The 20,721-nt window shown below is 33.7% G+C and overlaps 1 protein-coding gene across 2 annotated transcripts in view; it reads right to left on the minus strand.

The window, feature by feature from the left end:
- Positions 1-1,120: 1,120 nt before the first annotated feature.
- vil1 (villin 1) overlaps positions 1,121-20,721 on the minus strand; it is a 42,330-nt gene continuing 22,729 nt past the window's right edge. For both annotated transcript variants that reach the window (XM_056465871.1, XM_056465870.1), the window contains exons 6-20: positions 19,307-19,417; positions 19,002-19,207; positions 18,816-18,894; positions 14,985-15,083; positions 14,599-14,752; positions 12,855-12,955; positions 12,639-12,776; positions 10,406-10,564; positions 9,323-9,502; positions 9,075-9,220; positions 7,221-7,365; positions 6,943-7,131; positions 5,009-5,077; positions 4,653-4,808; positions 1,121-1,886 (exon numbers count right to left, since the gene is read on the minus strand). In XM_056465871.1, coding sequence (XP_056321846.1) covers positions 1,773-1,886; positions 4,653-4,808; positions 5,009-5,077; positions 6,943-7,131; positions 7,221-7,365; positions 9,075-9,220; positions 9,323-9,502; positions 10,406-10,564; positions 12,639-12,776; positions 12,855-12,955; positions 14,599-14,752; positions 14,985-15,083; positions 18,816-18,894; positions 19,002-19,207; positions 19,307-19,417 — 2,046 coding nt within the window. In that variant the 3' untranslated portion in view covers positions 1,121-1,772. The remainder of the gene's footprint in view (positions 1,887-4,652; positions 4,809-5,008; positions 5,078-6,942; positions 7,132-7,220; positions 7,366-9,074; positions 9,221-9,322; positions 9,503-10,405; positions 10,565-12,638; positions 12,777-12,854; positions 12,956-14,598; positions 14,753-14,984; positions 15,084-18,815; positions 18,895-19,001; positions 19,208-19,306; positions 19,418-20,721) is intronic.

Genomic DNA, 20,721 nt, shown 5'->3' on the forward strand with positions numbered 1-20,721 from the left:
TTCTCACTTCAACCTGAACTCAAAATATATTTTTTTTTTGTTTTTAATGAAATATAGGCAGAGGATATGCAGTTATTCATGCATTCATTTTCTTTTCGGCTCAGTCCCTTTATTAATCTGGGGTTGCCACAGTGGAATGAACCGTCAACTTATCCAGCATATGTTTTACGCAGCGGATGCCCTTCCAGCCGCAACGATATGCAGTTATGTCAAAACATAAAATATTTACTTTTTAAAGTAAATTATTTACATATTTTTTAAACTTTTAATTTATTTTGATTTAATTTTATTTTTTGTAAATGTTTACCTAATGATTTCTTTAGATTTTCCAAATGTTTATTTTGAATACAAACTTTGCATGCATATTTCATTCATTCATTCATTCATTCATTTTCCTTTGGCTTAGATTCAGGGGTCGCCACAGCGGAATGAACCCACAACTATTCCGGCAAATGTTTTATGCAGCAAATGCTCTTTCAGCCCCAACCCAATACTGGGAAACACCCATACACTCTCATTCTCTCACACACACACTCATACACATACAGCCAATTTAGTTTATTCAATTCACCCGCATGTCTTTGGACTGTGGGGGAAACCGGATGACCCAGAGGAAACCCATGCTAACATGGGGAGAACATGCTAACTCCACACAGAAATGTCAACAGGCCCAGCTGGGACTTGAACCAGTGACCTTCTTGCTGTGAGGCAACAGTGCTAACCACTGAGCCACCGTGAAGCCCCAAATATGCATGTTTGTATAACATATTTTAAATATTACATTATACTAGTACTGTAGTCTCTTATTAATGAGATTATTTATGTCAATAAAATGTATTGACTATATATTTAATTTACATATTTATTACACTTCATATTAAAAAATGTTCATGAAAGAGAGCTTTCCAAGGAACTTTGCTTTTTATCTTCTCCCCGCAAGGATGATAGATTTCCTTCACAAGCTGTGATCACTAAGCTATTTATATAAGAACTGTACTTGTATGGTTATGTTTTTAATAAATTAAGCTGCAAATACTTTGCTTGGGGCCACAAGATATTCTATTGAATTCATGCATACGTTAATGTATAATACTTGAATTAGCAAAGAGGCAACAAAAGATTTTCCATTGCGATGTCTTTTCATGTTTATTGACTTTTCCATTAGACAGGTGGTCTGCCTTTTGTACACAGTAAATGATTAATACCAATGGAAATTACTCATTAGATAAAGTACAGTAGTCTCCGGGTGTCTTTTATAATTAATACTCACTATAAATCATTAATCTCAAATACGACTTGTATCTTAGTTCAAATATATTAACTTGTATTGTAGTGCTTAAGCCACTTCAGTGAAAAGCAGCATTTAGTCAGTGCTTGAATGTTTCCTCTTGAGATGCTTTAGGGAACAGCAAGTTAAAAGGAAAGGAAATTAAACTGGAAGTTCGCCATGCTGCATCCATACAAATCTGTGTAAAAGATAGATCTGCAAACCTCATTTCCCCAATTTCATCCATTTTCCTGTTTAAAAGTTATACTCTAAGGTAATTAATTCTGCTGTATGTTAACCTTAAATATGTCAATTTCAGATAAATCAGTTTGCATGTGCAAAAAAAGAAATGTTTAAATAAAGTAATTATATGTAAACATCTTAAAAAGTCTAAAAGGAAATGTACTGTAGTTGTTTTTTATGGCACCTCTACTAGAATTCATACAGTTTAACATGAGAGCAAGTCTGTTTTGTGGCACGGGGGTGTATTTGTGTACATTTGTCTCTAAAACAGGCCCTTTTCTTTCTTTAGATTCAGTTGCTTCCAGGATGGCATTGCATAGAAATTCATCCGAGAAATCCCCATGGCCAGGGTAAAGTCATCGTCTGAGAGGTAGTCCTGCGTCAATGAAAGAGGTGTGGGTTAGTTTTATCAATGGCTGGATTTCATGAAATCTTGCAGAGGTTACATTTTTAACCCCAAAATCAAAGACCGTGTGACAAGTGTGAACTTTTTAATAGTTAGATGATCTTATTATTTATTTAAATCAGAAAATTTAATGTATTTACTACCATAATATATACTGCATTGTAATAGTATTATACCGAAGCAGTAAGGCCACAATCCAAAAGAAAAGTCTTAAAATACAATTTATTTTCTTTAAAAGTTATAAAATTGATGTCACACCATAACATGATTTTATAGTATTTATTTATTTATTTCTGTGAGCTAGTCCTGTGTTAATGAAAGAGGTGTGTGTTAGTTTTATTAATGGCTGAATTTCATGAAAAACCAAGGTTACATTTGACATCGAGTTGTAGACCAAAAACAAGTGTGACATTTTTAGAAGTTTCAACATTTTTTATGGTGATATTTAATTTAGAAAATTAAAGGCATTTACTACCATCATATACAATGAATTATAATAATAGTATAAAAAAATGTAAAATCAAAATGTGAAGTCAGGAAAATAATAATTACCATCACAGTAAGGCCACAATTCAATAAAAAGTCCTTGAAATACACTTTATATATTTTTTTGTGTAAATTTTTTTTTGTCTATCTATCTATCTATCTATCTATCTATCTATCTATCTATCTATCTATCTATCTATCTATCTATCTATCTATCTATCTATCTATCTATCTATCTATCTATCTATCTATCTATCTGTGTATTTTAATATATATTATTATTATTATTATTATTATTCATGTATAATACATAATAAACGAATAATAATATTAATAATATAAATTAAAATATACTATTACACTATACACTACAAAATACACTATTTGTACTCTTTCATACATAACAACAAAACTATACAAAACAATGTTATTACATAGATATTTAAATTTATTTATAAATTGAACCATATACCAAACATTTTCTCAAATATATGGATGCATGTTTGTATTTATAAATAGTAAATATTTATTTAATAACTATATATACACAGCACACACATTTATTGTCTAATAAACGAACTTAAAAAAATAATAATACACGATAAAACAAACTTTTATTTTGGATGTGATTAATCTTCGTCCAGCACTATATATATGCAGTACAAGTCAGAATTATTAGCCCCACTTTTATTTTTCTTTTATTTTTTAAATATTTTCCAAATTATGTTTAACAGAGCAAGGAAATGTTCACAGTATGTCTGATAATATTTTTTCTTCTGGAGAAAGTCTTATTTGTTTTATTTCGGCTAGAATAAAAGCAGTTTTTAATTTTTTAAAAAACCATTTTAAGGTCAAAATTATTAGCCCCTTTAAGCTAATTTTTTTTTCTTCGATAGTCTACAGAACAAACCATCATTATACAATAACTTGCCCAATTACCCTAACCTGCCTAGTTAACCTAATTAACCTAGTTAAGCCTTTAAATGTCACTTTAAGCTGTACAGAAGTGTCTTGAAAAATATCTAGTCAAATATTATTTACTGTCATCATGGCAAAGAGAAAACAAATCAGTTATTAGAATGGGGGGGGGGGGGGGGGGGGGGATAACTAACAGGGAGGCTAATAATTGTGACTTCAACTGTATATTTGTGCTATCTAAATCGAATTACATTTGCAAAAGTAAATTTATATATGTTTATTTTATATATGTCTATTTTAATGTCAAAATGACATTTGTGCAAGTAAAATGTAGGAATGAGTGAAAAAATGCTGTTATAGCTGGATTTTGATACTATTACATTTCTAAATGAACAATTAAAATAACTTGATAAATATATTAATTCTATTTGGCATGGGTTGACTGTGTTTTAACAAAATGACTTAATGTCTTAATGTTTTTCCTAAATATTAAAATAACAGTCCAATAATGCAATTTATTATATGCCATTCAGTGTAATATTATCTAAAGGCCCCTTTTTGAAATCATATAAAAAGGGAATTACTCCTAACTACATTGTAAAATATATCTGTAAATTGACAATTTTCCGTATTTTGTGATTCATGTTATTCACTCATTTAGACTTTTGAAATGCATTATGGGACCTTGATCTTTCTTCTAACAACTGTTAATCTTAAAAAGTTTGAAAAAGTGACTGATGAGCATTTTTAATAGTTTAAAGTGATATATTGTCTGGGTTGATGTTGTATATTATGCTGCAAAAAAAATCTGTTGTTTTTCTAAACTTATTTTATTTCTTAAACAAAATCTTGTCTCAAACTACCAAATTGTCAGTAGAAGTAGAATTCTCAACATCAAAAGGCGACAGAGCAGAGATCAACATCCCATAATACAATTCACAACCGTAAATACACAGAAAACACAAAATACGGAAAAACTGACAACAGATGTTTGTTTACAGTGTAGACATTTAAGAAGTGCACCTTTTTTATTGTGTTAATTTAAGTTATAAAAGTAAGTTATTCAGTAAAATGCTCATTCATGGTAATTCTTTGGTTATTTGGTTTAATGGCTATTTTGTCCAATCATATTGTGGATCAGGATGTGATTTTCCAAAAATTATAAAATTCACATTTTTAGTATTTATTTACTTTATTTAATTTGTTTTCTGAAATAATATACGTATTCTGTACTCTAATATATCTTTAAATATTTCTTATAACATTAAAAAATGTAATTGTTTGGCAAATTTTTCCCCATTCCAAGTGTGTACAGTATGTTAGATAGTTCACCTCTTTTCTTGTGGGGTCGACTCCCTCAGGCAGGTCTTCTGTCTGAACGTTCACCAGCTTCTCTGCAGGGAAGGTTTGTGTTACAGGACGGGGCATCGAACCTCCTTGAGTTGAGTTACTTGAATTGGTTTGGTTTGAGGATGGTTGGGTCAGATCCTGCGCACAAGATATTTTCACATTTTTGTATCTGGCAGGTGTTTTGTGCACAAACCAAACATCTTAAAGAGCATTCACTGTACATTATACCAGTGCATTTATTTGTTAGTTAGATTATTCCAATAAACCAATTTCAATTGCTAGCATTATCTGCAACTCGAGCCCTGATAAAACAAACAAGAAGAAGAAGAAGAACCTACCACAGTAATTTTGATAACATCAGTTGCATCCCCAAGCTCTGATTTAAGCTGGTCGTAGGATTTCCCTTCCTAAAAAGAGAATAAAAACTAAATAAAATAACATAAAAAAATGTATGACTTTGCTGGAGAAACAATAGTGGCTAAGTTATACTTCAAAAAAAGTAATATATTACAAATTAAATCATTCAAATTGTATTTAAATTATTATGTCTGAAACGTGTTTTAATTACTCCATAAATAATTTAATTACTAAATACTGCTTAAAATGCATATAAATCTCAACGCATAGACAATAGAAATTAAACTCTTTTAGTTCTTCAGATTTGGGTCAGACAGGGCTTTTTTGCTTTATTGAAAAAGAGTTATACTTGAGAAAGTTTTAATATCTCATATATACAGTTTAAGTCAACATTTTTAACCCTCTTGTAAAATCTTATTAATTTTTAAACAAATATTTAAAATATTTAAAGTTCTTTTTAATGTGTAGAATATTTTTTCAACACATTTTTGCACAAACATTTTATATGACTTATTTCTAATAACTATTTTTTTATTTGCCATGATGAACATACATAATATATACATAATATAATACATAAGGTGCAATTTAAAAGCTTAACTAGGTTAATTAGGTTAACTAGTCAAGCTATTGGACTACAGTGGTTTCTTCTATAGCAAAGGATTATATTATAGGAAACATTATAGGAAATACTGTGAAAAAAGAAGAAAATTTACACAGATTAATAAATTAACAGATGCTTTTTGCAGTGTAGATATTTGATAAGTTCACCTTTTTAATTTTGTTGTAATTTAAGTTATACAATTAAGTTATTCAGTAAAATGCTTATTCATGGTAATTCTTTGGTCATTTGGATTAATGCCAATTTTGTCCAGTCAGATTGTGGATCAGGATGTGTGATTCTCCAAAAAAACATAGCATTATTATTACTTTATAAAAAAAAAAATTCTGAAAATGCTTATTCTGTACTCTAAAATATATCTTATAGCATTAAAATGTAATTGTTTGGCAACTTTTTCCCCATTCCAAGTGTGTACAGTTTTTTAAACAAATGTTTTTTTTATTACTTATTTCTAATAACTAATTCATTTTTTCTTTGCCATGATAAACATACATAATATATACATAATACATAAGGTGCAATTTAAAGGCTTAATTTGGTTAATTAAGTTAACTAGGCAAGCAATTGGACAACAGTGGTTTGTTCTTTATAGCCAAGGAAGCTAATAATATTAACCTTTAAATATTTTAAAAACTGCTTTTATTCCAGCCAAACTAAAAGAAATAAAACTTTCTCCAAAATACAAATACAAAAACATTATAGGACATATTGAGAAAATGCTTTGTTAATCATCGTGGTCACACTTTATTTTGATTGTCCATTTGTTGATATTAAGTTACAGTACAGTGCATCCACATGCCAACTAATTCTTATTAGATTATACAGTAAGTAGACTGTTAGGTTGGGGTTACTATAAGTTGACATGTACTTATACTTCTTATAGTCAGTTAAATGTCTGTTGAAGGAGCAGTATCAACAGATATTAAGCAGACAGTCTACTAATATTCAAATAGAACATCAAAATAAAGTGTTACCATCATTGCTTGGGAAATTTATATATATATATATATATATATATATATATATATATATATATATATATATATATATATATATATATATATATATATATATATATATATATATATATATATATATATATATATAAATAAATAAATAAAATGCAAATTTCAATGGAGGACTAATAATTTAGCCTTCAAAACAATTTAAATCAACGGCACCATATTTCATATTTCATGTACTTTTTCAGCAGATAAGAAATTTAGGCACAATAACTAATTTCACGCAAAAGACTGTAAAGTAAGCAGTCATACTGAAAGAGAGTAAACTTACACTCCACTTTTGTGGGTCCCAGGCATGGAACCACCCTGTAAAGGTGGGTGGTTCAAAACCTTGTTTCACCACAAGAACAGGTGTATCCAGGTCACGGCCGGCAGGGTGGGACTTCAGATACTCCTGTGCTGTAACCACCGCTTCACGCTTCTCTGTGTCATTGGCACCTTTGCCGATCCACAGGTACACCTGGAAGAACATAAATGTGCTATTATTTCATGGGGTCTATAAATGATATGAAAACTGCGAAAAAAAGACATTTGACATCCGACATTCACCTGATCCCAGATGTCCAGCAACATCACGTCATCCTCATCCAGGTCATCCTGGTTAAAGTTTGTGATCTCTGTTGCTATGAAGCGTCCCGTCTGGTTGGAGCACTCAAACAACCGGGGCGTGATACTGATGTTCTCATCCTGAAGTCTGAAAACAGGAAAAGCTTATAATATCTGTCAAAACACAAAGTTCCGAAGCAAAAACCTCTAAATGCCATCTGAAATGTTTTTCTACGACCATTTTTCTCAGTCTTCTATGTTCACATGCTGTTATTTGACTTTAAATGCAATAAAAATAACCTATTTATCACCATAAAAGTGAAACTACACAAGGAAAAAATTAAAATAGAAAAAAGTTTAAGAAGATTTCTGATGGCACTTAGAGGCTTTTGCATCTGAACTCTTCATATTTATCATTTGCAAATAAAACAATCACAAAATTCATCCCCTGATATCAATTTAAAAGTATTCTGTTTTTTATGTGAGGAACACTATATCTAAAAACCTGTAATCATTGACTTCCACAGTAAAAAAAAAACAATACTGTGGAAGTCAATGGTTACAAGTTTCCAACTTTTTTAAGTAAATCAACCACTCAAAATGATTGAAACAATTAAAATGTGAGTAAATCACGACAGAATTTTTAATTTTGCATGAACTATCCCTTCAATCACAAGTTATACCTTGTGTTATACCTTAAATACTTTAAGTAGTTTAAAGCAACAGGTTTCAACTTTGCACTTTTTTTGGTGCAGTTTGCTTATTGCAGCATCCGGATTGGTAGAATTTTCATCATGTATTCATATTTCATCTAATGTGGCTTTTCACTGAGGAATTCAACTCTTCAAAACAAAAAAGTTGAATTAATGCAAACTGATGGCTTCAATAAGAGTTTAAATGTTGATTTACTGTATTGTAAATGTGTCTTTAAAGATTGTAAGTGGGTTTCCCCCATAGTCCAAAGACAACGCACCATAGGTGAACTGAATACACTAAATTGCCATGAGTGTGTGTGTAAATGAGAGTGTGTATGTGTGTTTCCCAGTGCTGGGTTGCGGCCTGAAGGGCATCCGGATGCTGGAATGGTTGGCGGTTCATTTTGCTGTGATGACCTCTGATAAATCAGAGACCAAGCCGTAGGAAAATAATTGAATGGGATTGTAAGTTATCTCTAATGAATGTAATGTTTTCTTCAGAGCCTGTTGCTTTCAGTTTGTTTAATTCACTCTCTCTACAGCAGGGGTGCCCAAACTTTTTCTTATGACGGGCCAAAAACCCAACTTTATTGAGGCCAGTGGGTTAAAGGTAAATATAGTTGCCATGGGTAATTTCCTAATTTATTTAATAATGTTTAAAATAACTAAAAAACATTGCTTTATATTAAATAATACCATATAATTTTTTTTTTTACATTTTATAATGAACTTATTGCAGCCAAAACAAAAACAATCTCATTTACAACATTACAGAGTTACATTAGTTTTTACCCTGATTTGCTCGCCAATGTCTTTTGCATAGTCTTCTATTTGTCGAGTGACAGTATTTACGTTTTACAAACTCAGATTCATTTATATTTATATAGGCAATAAAACAAACCATTGAAATAAAGGTTACTTCAAATTAGAAATGACGAACTGTTAAAGGCATTCGCCCCAACCCTCTTCATCATTCTCAAATGGGATGGTGGGCCAATTTAAAGGTTACAATGGGCAAACTTTGACCCGCAGGCCCTTCTTTGGGCATCTCTTCACTACAGCATATACAGCATTTCAATTTGTTTATTTTTGAGGTCAGCTCATCAGGTTTTGATACAGAGACCTAGCAACTTGTGGATACATAGAGCAAATGTTACTGTACCTTTTGTTGCTGGCATACTGGGACTTTCCACCTAGATTAACCCAGAAGTCAGCTGGTTCCTGACCTTCAGCTATGACTTGCTTCTCCCTTTTAGAAATAATGTCAGCCAGAGATTTGGCCATCTCTCTCTCATCTCCACTGCAGCCCTGAGTATGTCAAATAAACAGGTAAGAGCTCAGAAATATTGGCACTCATACTACAGGATTTCTTTTGGAAGTCTGGAATTTTTAGCATTAAACTCTACCCACCTTGCCATACCACAGGTAGCAGCACTTATCCGTGCTGAGCACAAACACATCGTTGGAGTTCAGAGAAGATGAGCGTGGCGGCACCTCGGTGGCACGTGTGTTGAACTCATTCGTCCCATGGACATGAAACAATCTAACTGATGGCCGAGACTGGGAGGATCCTTCCCTGGAGCTTCCTTCCTATAATTCAATCATAACAGTCACATTAACAAATGAGGTGGGTGCATGGACTGCATGGTGCCAATGTGTAATTTATGCAATGTGTTGAAAGTTTCCCAAACAATACTGCACTTTCATTTTGATGAAAGAGTACACTTATTTTGAAGCCTCAAACATGATGCACATTTTAACACGTCAGGCTATGAGTAGCTTAGTTTTACTGTGTTTGCAAAATTTATATTTTCTAGATATATATTTTATTAATATATTTATAGATGACTATATTATATTATTAGGAATATATCTTAGTTTTGCTCCTTAAAGAACCTACACAAATTACTACAGTCTAAAATAAATGCAAAAAATTTACATTTAGAAAGTAGAGTCAAATGTACACCTTTGTATCTCATCTAATTTTAGGATATGGTTGTTGATAGCAATAGTATGCACAATTAAAATTATATATTTCAATAGGAGATATAGGAGTATACCCAGTGTTAAGTTGTTGAGCTTTAACTTTTTGTCTTTTTAAATTGATAGTTCACCCCAAGAATGCATTGGATCATTTATCTCATTTGTGGCTTTATGTGAGTTTCTTTATTCTGTTGAACACAAAAGAAGATATTTTGAAGAATGCTGATTGCTGGCACCCATTGGCTTCTAGTCACAAACAAATTACTTTGGAAGTCAATGCAACCAGCATTTAAAAAAATTAAATATCTTCTTTTGCATTCCACAGAATAAAGTATGTCAAATAAGTTTTGGGCAGGTGAAGGGAGAGTAAATGAGGACCGATTTTTATTTTTGGGAGAACCATGCCTTAAGGAAAAGGACTTTTTTCTTAAAGTGTGGTTGGGTTTTGGTCTTTCATTACAACAAATGTCATTTTACAGTATAAAGAAAGGAACAGGTTGACAGACCTACCTCATAAACAACCATTTTGCCCTTGAATATGGCCATTAGATGCATGGGCTCCTTTCCCATCGGAACGCGGACCTGCACCGGTTCTCCATTGTACTTTTGGTCCAGAATCACAGCCTGATATGCAGAGGCTGTCAGCTCTGCTGTGGATGCATGGCGGCCCTAAAATATTATCCATAGAAAATGTTAATATCTGTACAGTGCAATTCTGAAAAAAAGTATTGTGCTATCATCACATTTCCTTTATCCAAGGAGATGCTGCATTCAGAATGGATTTGAGAATGACTTTTAAACTCTTATCTTAAATAGGCATGGGCCGGTATAAGTTTCTAAGTTTCTAACCTTGGATAAAAATATCACGGTTTGTGATATTGTGGTTACTGCTCTAAAATACTGTATGCTCTTTTTAAATGTGTGGGTAAAAAACAATTCTTTTCCCCATTGAACACAATATATTTTATTTTAAGAAACATTTAAAATATTTTGGAAGAGTAAACATATCAAGCTAAATAACTCAAATAAATCATTAACACAGATTTCTTTACAACTTGAAAAGGCATTTTTGGATATCTTTCTTTTCTTTGGATATAAAGTAAGCCACTGCACTGTTCTGGTCCAATGCACGCTTGGATGTTTGCATGTCTTTCTGCTGGAGATACTATTGCCCAAAAAACTAATTAAAATAGATGTAAAAAAAACATGTTTTAAAAAAACGTACATATATGTAAGAAACAGAAAATTTCAGTGGTTTTAAAATCTTTACTTTTCCAAACCGCAGTAAATCTTGAAATCAGTTATCATCTCATGCCTAATCTCAATGTGAATTTAATCATAGGTTTCTGAATTCTAATTTCAATTAGCTTGAAGCAACAAACTTTAAATCGTTTCTGAAAACAAATATATAGATGCTATAAAAAAAGATATGCCTGGAAAAGGAGCCAATTTTTAGTTGTTATAGTTATAGTATACTTATAGTACCATTTAAAGGGCACCTATTTTACCCCTTTTTCGAGTATTAAAATGAGTCTTTTGGGTCTCCAGAATTGTATTCATGTACTGTGTTTATTAAAAACATGCACTGTTCAAAAAACAATTTTAACCTCTAAAACTCATTCTTGCTGTGCAGCTGATCACAGAGAGCTGAACAGATCTTTTAATCCCAGTTGCTTTACGCACGTCCTGTCTTGTAGATATGATTATACACATTACTATAGAGTCATGTTAATATGCGTCGGTCAATTAATTTGGTGGTCGGGGAAAACCGCACTCCTACGTCATGTTGTGGTGGGCCTCAAAATCACCTGGATTTGGATCCAATTTTAAGATTAGGAAATTTTAAAAAAGAGTCTTTTTGTGTTTATATCACCCCAATATGACTGCGGACACACTATACCTACACACAGTTCTGTCCAAACAGCTTCCAAAAGATGATTTTCATCATTGGTGCCCTTTAAAATATTGTATATTTTAAATAAAGTAATAATTTACTCAGAAAGGATGCATTAGATTGATCAGAAGTGGTAAAAACATATATGCTATTGCAAACATTATTGTTTTTTCAATACTTCTCTTCATTAAAGATTTTGTATCATAGCTTTCACGAACAAATATTAGGCAGCACAACTTTCCAATATTGACACTATAATGATTTCTGTGATATTTCTGCTGAATATTCAGCTATCACAGAATTAAATTGTATTAAAAATATTTGTATACAGTTTTAATTGAACACATGGACCCTGTCACATATCCGGGTATCTCAGCAGCGAAAGTCATCATAGTTGAATAAACTTACAGAGCAGTGAATAGGAGATAACTGCAAATACATTTTTTGTATTTCTATTTGCTAAAATGATAGATGAAGTGATAGTGTTTTCGTGAGTTTAAAAAAATAAAGGGAAAAAAATTGTGTGAGACTGATAGCAGCAGCCAGAAGACAGAGCAACATCAAATGCACTGTACCGCCCCATAGACACTGCATTATAAACACCTCACATAAGCTGTTATTAGTTTTTGTTTTGTTGTGTGTACTTTGATGCAAAGATGATATAATGCAAAGTATAGCTTTATAATTGTACATACATTTAAAAATATTAAAAAGTCATCATCTTGTGAAAAGAGTTCATTGGTATTTCGCAATATTACTGTGTTTAGACAAACATAAATGCATCCATTATGAGCATAAAAAATGATGGAGTACATAGTGTGAATAATCATTTAAAGAAGATACACCTACTTGCCACATGTAGAGAATGTAGTGAAATCTGCTGCTGACTTCATATTTGTAGAGAATGAGGTAACAGTCCCCACCGTAGAAGTGACCGAGCCACTTCCTGTCCACAGGGGCGAGCTCATTGTCTTCTATCCTCCACACCTGGATAGAAATAAACATACTCATGTAATGATTTCTGCAGTTTTTTAACTGAGATGAATGAAAAGCTGCTTCACTGACCTCTGCTTCACCTGACCCATCATCCACCATTTTCTGCTGTGCAGCTATGTCAGGTCTGGCATGCATAGAGGTGGCGTCAAACTTGACTTGCTCAACCTTTGCTGTAGAAAGAAATTATATATTGTTAGAATCATGTAGAAAAATGAGGTGCTAATTGGATATTCTGTTCAATTATTTCAATTAGGGGGGTCCTATGTGTGCTTCTATGTCAGACAATGCTGTTTTGAAAGACTAGACTCAAAGAGACTCAACTTTATTATCCCATTTAGGGAAACTAAAATTGCAGCAAGGTGCCGTAACACAGGCGAAGTTCCATGTACACATTAACAAAATATTACCACACAACATACAATACATCATTTTGTAGGTGCATCTCCCTCCCCCTAATGGCCACCATTATAAAATAATTTCTATTTCTATTTGTCCTGCAAGACACAATATCATTCTGCTGGTTGTCACAATCACCAGACATCTAGGCCTGCAAAAGATCTTCAGAGTGGATGGCAACATTAACAACCTGAGGTATCAAGACATTTTTGCTACCCATTACGTTACAAACCACAGGAGAGGGCAAATTCTTCAACAGGATAGCGCTCCTATTCATACTTCAGCCTCCACATCAAAGTTCCTGAAATCAAAGAAGGTCAAGGTGCTCCAGGATTGGCCAGCCTAGTCACCAGACATGCACATTATTGAGCATGTCTGGGGTAAGATGGAGGAGGCATTGAAGATTAATTCAAAGAATCTTGATGAACTCTGGGAGTCCTGCAAGAATGCTTTCTTTGCCATTTCAGATGACTTTATTAATAAGTTATTTGAGTCATTGCAGAGATGTATGGATGCAGTCCTCCAAGCTCATGGGAGTCACACACAATATTAATTATTTTTCCACTGCACCATGACTTTATATTCTATACATTATTTCTGTTAAGTGAAAAGACTTTTGTCTAAGCAAAGTCAGACCTTACTGTCCTAATTAAATAATTAATAATCAAGGCATGATCATATTTAATTTTGGTAAAATAAGCGTAATCTAGAGACCTTTGCCTGTCATATAAGCCACTTCTCATACGAAATGATCAGCTAGACGTCAAGTTAATGGTTGTTTCTAAAACTTGAATAGGTGACAACTTTTGTCAGGTTGTGTAGTATTTTTATTCTAACTACATTTTTAAATAAATGTAAGAATATACTTGTAAAATGCAAACAAATTAAGTGATAAGAAAGAAAGAAAAAGAAAGCCTCTGCAAATAAATAGAAGTGGGAAATTTCACAGTTTAACAGAAAAAAAAAGTATAATTTCAAAGAATGAGCTTGACTGTTTTAGTTGCTGCTGAATAGGCTACAAGGTTTAACTAAACTGTCAACACTGTTTTGCAGAACTGTCTATTTTAGAGATTGTTAATCATCATCACACATTTCAGTCTTATTCTCTCAAACATCTCAATCTATTTACTGTATTTCCTGTGCTCTTACTGTAGTTTGTTTACAACTTAACAGAAAAACATTATAATTTCAAAGGAAGAGCTTGACTGTTTTACTGCTGCTGAATAGGCTTCAAGGTTTAACAAAGCTTCGTCAACACTGTTTTGCAGAACTGTCTATTTTTGACACTGTTAATCATCACACATTTCAGTCTCTCATCCTCTCACATGTCTCAATCTATTTACTGTATGTTCTGGACTCTTAGCTTGTTTGGTAGGCCTCTTTAGTGTCAGCCTTTACACGTGTAAATCAGCCTTACCAATTTTCCCCGCACTGTGTGTGGTGCCCATTCCAACGGTCTGCCCCTTGTCTGTCCATTTCTGGAAGAGTTGCTTGAACACTGACGATTCTGCTCCCTCGCTCACTGTCTCTATGTAGGTGGATATAGGATATCCTTTTGCTTTTACGTAGGCCTGGAACAATAGAACGTTTATTGAGGTGATGATAAAGTGTAGAATTTGCATGAAGCGAACCAATTTACATTTGATGCAGTGTACTGTGACTGTACTGTGAAATTAGAAATTCTGAGCCTTGTGTTTTGCAACTATTCTTAGATAAGCAGATCAAATGGTTCTGAAATGAATTGACATGAAATGAATTGAATTTCATGTGTTTCACTGGTGCTAGCAAAGACTCTAGACTCACTTCTGCCATCTTTAGAGACTCTGTCCTTTCAGCTTTAGATGCCTTTTTGCCCTTCCAGATGAAGATCTTTATTCCGCCTTGATCCAGCAGATAGCAGTCCTGCCACAGAAATCAGATGTCAGTTACCACACTTTCCATATATAGTGGCTACGTTAGACTCTGTCTATGTTGTAAGATAAGTTATGCTTGTGTTATTGTGCTGACTTTTTAATTTGTTAAAATTTTTATTTCAATAATCTTTATTAGAGGTTAATATAATCTCTACTGAGATTATCTCTGTTCAAATGGAAACTGAAACTTCATCTTTTATTATTAACTTCTAAGTCTTTATTAACATTAGGATTACAATGTCAGATTGCATTTAAATAGCTGTTTATCATACGTACAATTTGACTTCCTCTTATGGGGGAATTTTGTAAGTCCTACTTCTCAGTTTCAAGTCAAGAGGATATTATATTTGTTTCAGTTTACTTTTTGAGGATGGTCTCTTAATCTTATTGTACACATTTCATTATAATACAATTAGTACATTATAGCACATTATAAAACAATTGGATTATTATGTTGAATTGTTTAGAAATAGTTATGTTACTTAGAATTTTTTTTTTAGTTTACTCAACCTTCTCATTTTAAACTCCATCCTTGACTTCGGCTTCCACATTTTATGAGACTTCATTTCTTATCAATAAAATCAAGTCACGCAATACATTCATCTCATTTCAACAGGCTTTAGTTTAATTGTGCTTTCTTTGCCACATTAATTTGAATCAGTGGTGCAGTTTTTTTAATTTGGAGAATTTTTACAAATACTACAACGGGTGTATTTCAGATACTGTAACAAGTTTACTTTCACATTAATTGTAACCTTTTGCTTGATTAACCCTAAATCTGCTTGCTCGAGGTATGCTGGTTCCAAAAGCAATCCTGAAAGTAAGTTCAGAGTTCAGTCAGCTTAAAGCTCCGGTCAGATCATGATTTTTATTGTCGGTTTCAAAAATCACTATGTCAGATTATGTGATTTTTAAAATTTATTTATTAATTTTTTTCTTGATTAAAATCTTGACTTGTTGTGGGTAACAAATGTGCCCTACTACACATTCCTTCATGATCTGTCATCCCGTGACATCTACGACGAGCTTTATTTCCCAAAGCATTCACAAGTGTTGCTACAGTAATGACAATATTTCTTATCTCAATTTCTTTAAAAAAATCTTATTTCAATCTCAATAAACACTGATGCTTGCTGGCAACTAATAACTACATTATTTGAGGGCATTCGTTACGACATGGATAGGCTCAAACTTATGATTTCTTTTTTAGTAGTAAGATATTTTCTATGAAATATAAATGTGTATTTTCCTGTCTTGGGTTGCTTTTTAAACAATCCCTCGCCTGAATTTTCCGCAAGTGAGACGGACAAAATAAAAGCACATCAGCACTGAGGAAAAATCAGATGCTTAAGACATGATCTTTAAAATTATGACATATTAAAAAAATAGCAAATATATGACAGAGATTTGTGATACAATCACAGTGAAGCATTCATTAAATCCTTATTTTACTCAGAGCGAAACAAATCATCCACTCATATGGTTGAGTAGTGGAGGGGCACAAACAAATATATAATTCGTATATTTTTCTTGGAAAAAAACATCTTTTTAAAACTAATTTTGTTTGCTTTCATTTTTTACTTAATTTTAATGAATGTTTTGTTGGTCAGTTATAAACAAAAACAACGAATAACATTTGAGGTGATATGCTTCAAAACAAGCGCTATTTACGTCAAAACACGAATTGCCATGAGTTATTTTGTTAAATAAAATAATAATCTAGCCTAAATAAAATTAAAGTGAAATATTCACAGATTCAGAGAAGCCTATATTAAACTGTTTTCACTATTAATGACAAATTTGGATAAGCAGGAAATGCTTTTGCAATGTATTCACAGCACTAAACATGTTCCCAGATTACCTCGGAAGAACAAAATCTGTTGGAAGTTTGCATAACCAATGATTGACCATATTCACCCGAGACTCACCCATAAAGAAATATGCAGCCTATTTTTGATTACCTGACCAGCGCATTAATGGCAGCACCCATTGATATAACCGAGAAATTATGTGGTCCTATTGCGCAGTGTCACCCATGTGACGGAACTCGTTGTGAAGGACTAGAAAAAAATTAAACATGCTAGACTTTCTGCGATGGTGTCGTGAGGCATCGCAGGCATGGTAATGGTTGTCGTGAACTATGTCACATTACACGTGAAGAAATAATTGAATCTTGTGTCTCGATTCCCATTTGTCGTTTATGAATCTCCACAACACCCTACGTCAAGAAAACCGTGCCGAAATCATGACAGATTCTTGTGATCAGACCGGAGCTTTAGAATATGTTAGCGTTGTACATAAAAGACTCTTAACAGAACGCCAAATGCCTTACCATTTGTTAAAAGATGAGATATATTTCTATTAAAAATTGCATAATAAAATATATAAATGTCCAATAGGCCATACATTTAATACAGAGGTGTGCAAACTCTGTCGTGGAGGGCGGGTGTCCTGCATAGTTTAGCTCCAACACTAATCAAACACACCTGAACATGCAAATCAGTGGCTGTTTCCCAGTATGCGTTCCTCAGCAATCTTGTGTTCTCGTTTAACGTCATCATCAACTGCCAAAGTTCAGTTTCAAAACTCAAGACCGCAAGAGGACGCGTAAAAGTTTCCCGGATGCGTTCTTGATATCGAGGATGCATCGATGCAGACTTGAGCGCAAAAGTTGCTCGAGAAGTCCCAGAAGTCATATATATATTGATTTATTTATTATTAAAGTTCAGAGATATAACTAATTTATCTCAGGAGTTTCCCTAAATGAAACGATGAAAGTAAACATCACCATGAAAATCTTAATAAAGGCATAAACACATTAAGGGTGTTTATTTGCTGAAATTATTTGTATTGTGCAACGTATATTTGTAAAGTCTTTATGCATAGTATATATTGTGAAAAGGGGAAAAACAATAGAACAGGCGGTCTCCTGAGTTCATTCTTCCGAGGTTACATTGCAAGACCGGTCTCCACAAGAACACAAGTCTGTTCTCTGCGTTCTTGGAATTGAGAAACAGCCAGTGTCTTCAAGATCACTGGAAATCTATAAGCAGGTGTGTTTGATTAGAGCTGGAGCTAAACTGTGCAGGACATCGGCCCTCCAGGACCGAGTTTGCCCACCCCTGATTTAATAGACGTGTCCTATTACCAAAATACAAAAATAAAAATAAACTAAATAAATAAGGGTACAAGTAAACGTTACTTTATAATAGAATTTTATTGAGAATTCCTAAAATATATTAAGAAACACACGTTTATAAGCTCGGAGGTGAACTAAATATAAACTATAACCTGCTCTGGAGGTTACTCTGAAAGTTACCTCTGTTTTTGGTGTTAAAAGCTTTGCATACATATCCTTAAACTTATCTGGATATGTCACATAACCTGCTTTCTGGAATCCCCCCAGATCAAACTGTGCCATGAGCACAAATGTATTCCTAATTGTTCTGTTTTAACAACCATTCACTTTATAGACTTCCACATTATGCTGATGCATACTAGCCCTTATCAAATGTGAACTATTTTATCAGCTATTTTATCGCATTTGCCCCTCCCAGCTGTAATCAATGAAATGCATTTCTGCACTTTGACGTTAAGTGTAAGGGGTGACATTTGACAAGATACAGTATATGTTTCATTGGAGCCTATACTATCATCATGGCCTTTATACAGAATTGCTTTATGCTGTGGTGTGTTTGATTTGGGTCAGGGTTAACCATACCTCAGTTTTCAGCAGGTCTTGTGTGAGGGGCTTTACTGCCACTTCCTGCACTACAAGGCTCCCCTGAGCATCTGAAATACTTTTGAACACGAGATATTAGTTTAATTTAATTGCAGCAGACATGTTTTTAAACGCAATAAAGCAGCACGATGTTCATTAGTGTAAAACGCTGTAATCGTGACTCACTGATAGAGCTTAATGGCAGATTTGAGTTTCTCATCAACAATCTCATCTGGGATGGCTTCTTTGATGTCTTTAGTCCTCTCGCCCAGGGATTGCTTCATCAGTTTCATGGCTTCCTCTGAAGATTGCTCATCATCTCCTTCCACTACAGCCACTTGCGCTCGACCTCCTCTTTCTCGATCGCGGATGTCCTTCGCTAGGTTCATTCCCTAACAAAAGGCTTCATTAAATTTAAAGTGCAGATGTTGTATAATAACCCTTAAGCATCACAAACTGGGGTGTTCATGCATTTGTAATCAATGGTTTACCCTTAATCTCTCCATTCGGTTACTCTTAGGCCCATTCCACTGAATGATCAGGCTCCCCAGGTCCAGCAGGAACACATCGCCTTTATTGAAGCTGTTCCAGCTCATTTCCACCTTAAAAAAGAGGGATTGAACCTTATTTATTCTCTTTCTTGGAAATTAAATTTCACTCAAAAAATGACAATTGCTGTTTCTTCCAGCTACTTACTTAAAATAAGCTGATACAACACAATTCTTGAGTTTTTTTTTTTTTTTGGTGACAACTTAATTGATTTATTGTTCTCTTTGTATCTGCTTTCACTTGGATCAATTCTCAGGAGACATGGTATCTCCTTCCACTGTTATGCTGATGACTGTCAAAGTTATGTTCCCCTTAAAAGGACAGATGACCTCCCCTTAAATGCACTGGACTCATGTTTAAAGGACATCAAATCTTGGATAGCACTGAATTTTCTTTAATTTATTGATTCTAAGACCGAACTGATGGTGTTTGGTTCCACCTCCAATGAAGTTCATTCTGTAGCCCTGAATAATCTTGAAACTTTCTGTAAGCCAGAGATTGTAAACCTGAGTTTTAAAATGGATCCTGAACTAAAGCTTGAAAGCTAGATTCAGTCTGTTATTTGCTTTAGCTTCTTTCACCCAAGGCAACTGGCCAAAACGAAGCACGTTTTATCCCGCAAGCACTTTGAAACAGTAATCCATGTCTTTGTAACCACTTGCCTGGACTACTGTAATGCACTTTACTTTGGGGTGAATCAGTACTCTATTTCTCCACTGCAACTCGTTCAAAATGCAGCTGCACATCTTTTAACTGGCACACGCTAATACGAGCACATCACCCCGGTTTTATCTTCTCTTCACTGGCTGCCCGTGCGTTTTAGGATTCATTTTAAGTTACTTTGATTCGTTTTTACCTCTCTGAGCTTCTGTGTCTACACACCTTCTCATTCGCTCAGGTCAGCCGAGCACCGGAGCACCTGGAGGAAACCCATGTGAACGCAGGGAGAACATGCAAACTCCACACAGAAACGCCAACTGCCGAGGCTCAAACCAGCGACGTTCTTGCTGTGAGGCGACAGCACTACCTACTGCACCACTTCGTCACCTTTTATTAGTTAATGTTAGCTAATATTAATAACATGAACAAACAACGGACAATACATTTATTACAGAATTAATTCATCTTTGATAAAATTAGTTAATAAATATAAAGTCGTTCATTGTTAGTTAACTCACGGCTCGTTAACTAATGTTAACAAGCATACAATTGGCTCTTAATAATGCATTAGCCATAGCAATATTACCCAGCAGCCCAAGACCGGTTACTCACTGAAGCTACGCAGAGTTGAGCCTGGTCAGTGCCTGAATGGGAGACCACATGGGAAATCTAGGATGCTGTTGGCAGTGGTGTTAGT

The sequence above is a fragment of the Danio aesculapii genome, chromosome 9, assembly GCF_903798145.1.
Source record: "Danio aesculapii chromosome 9, fDanAes4.1, whole genome shotgun sequence".
Taxonomy (NCBI): domain Eukaryota; kingdom Metazoa; phylum Chordata; class Actinopteri; order Cypriniformes; family Danionidae; genus Danio; species Danio aesculapii.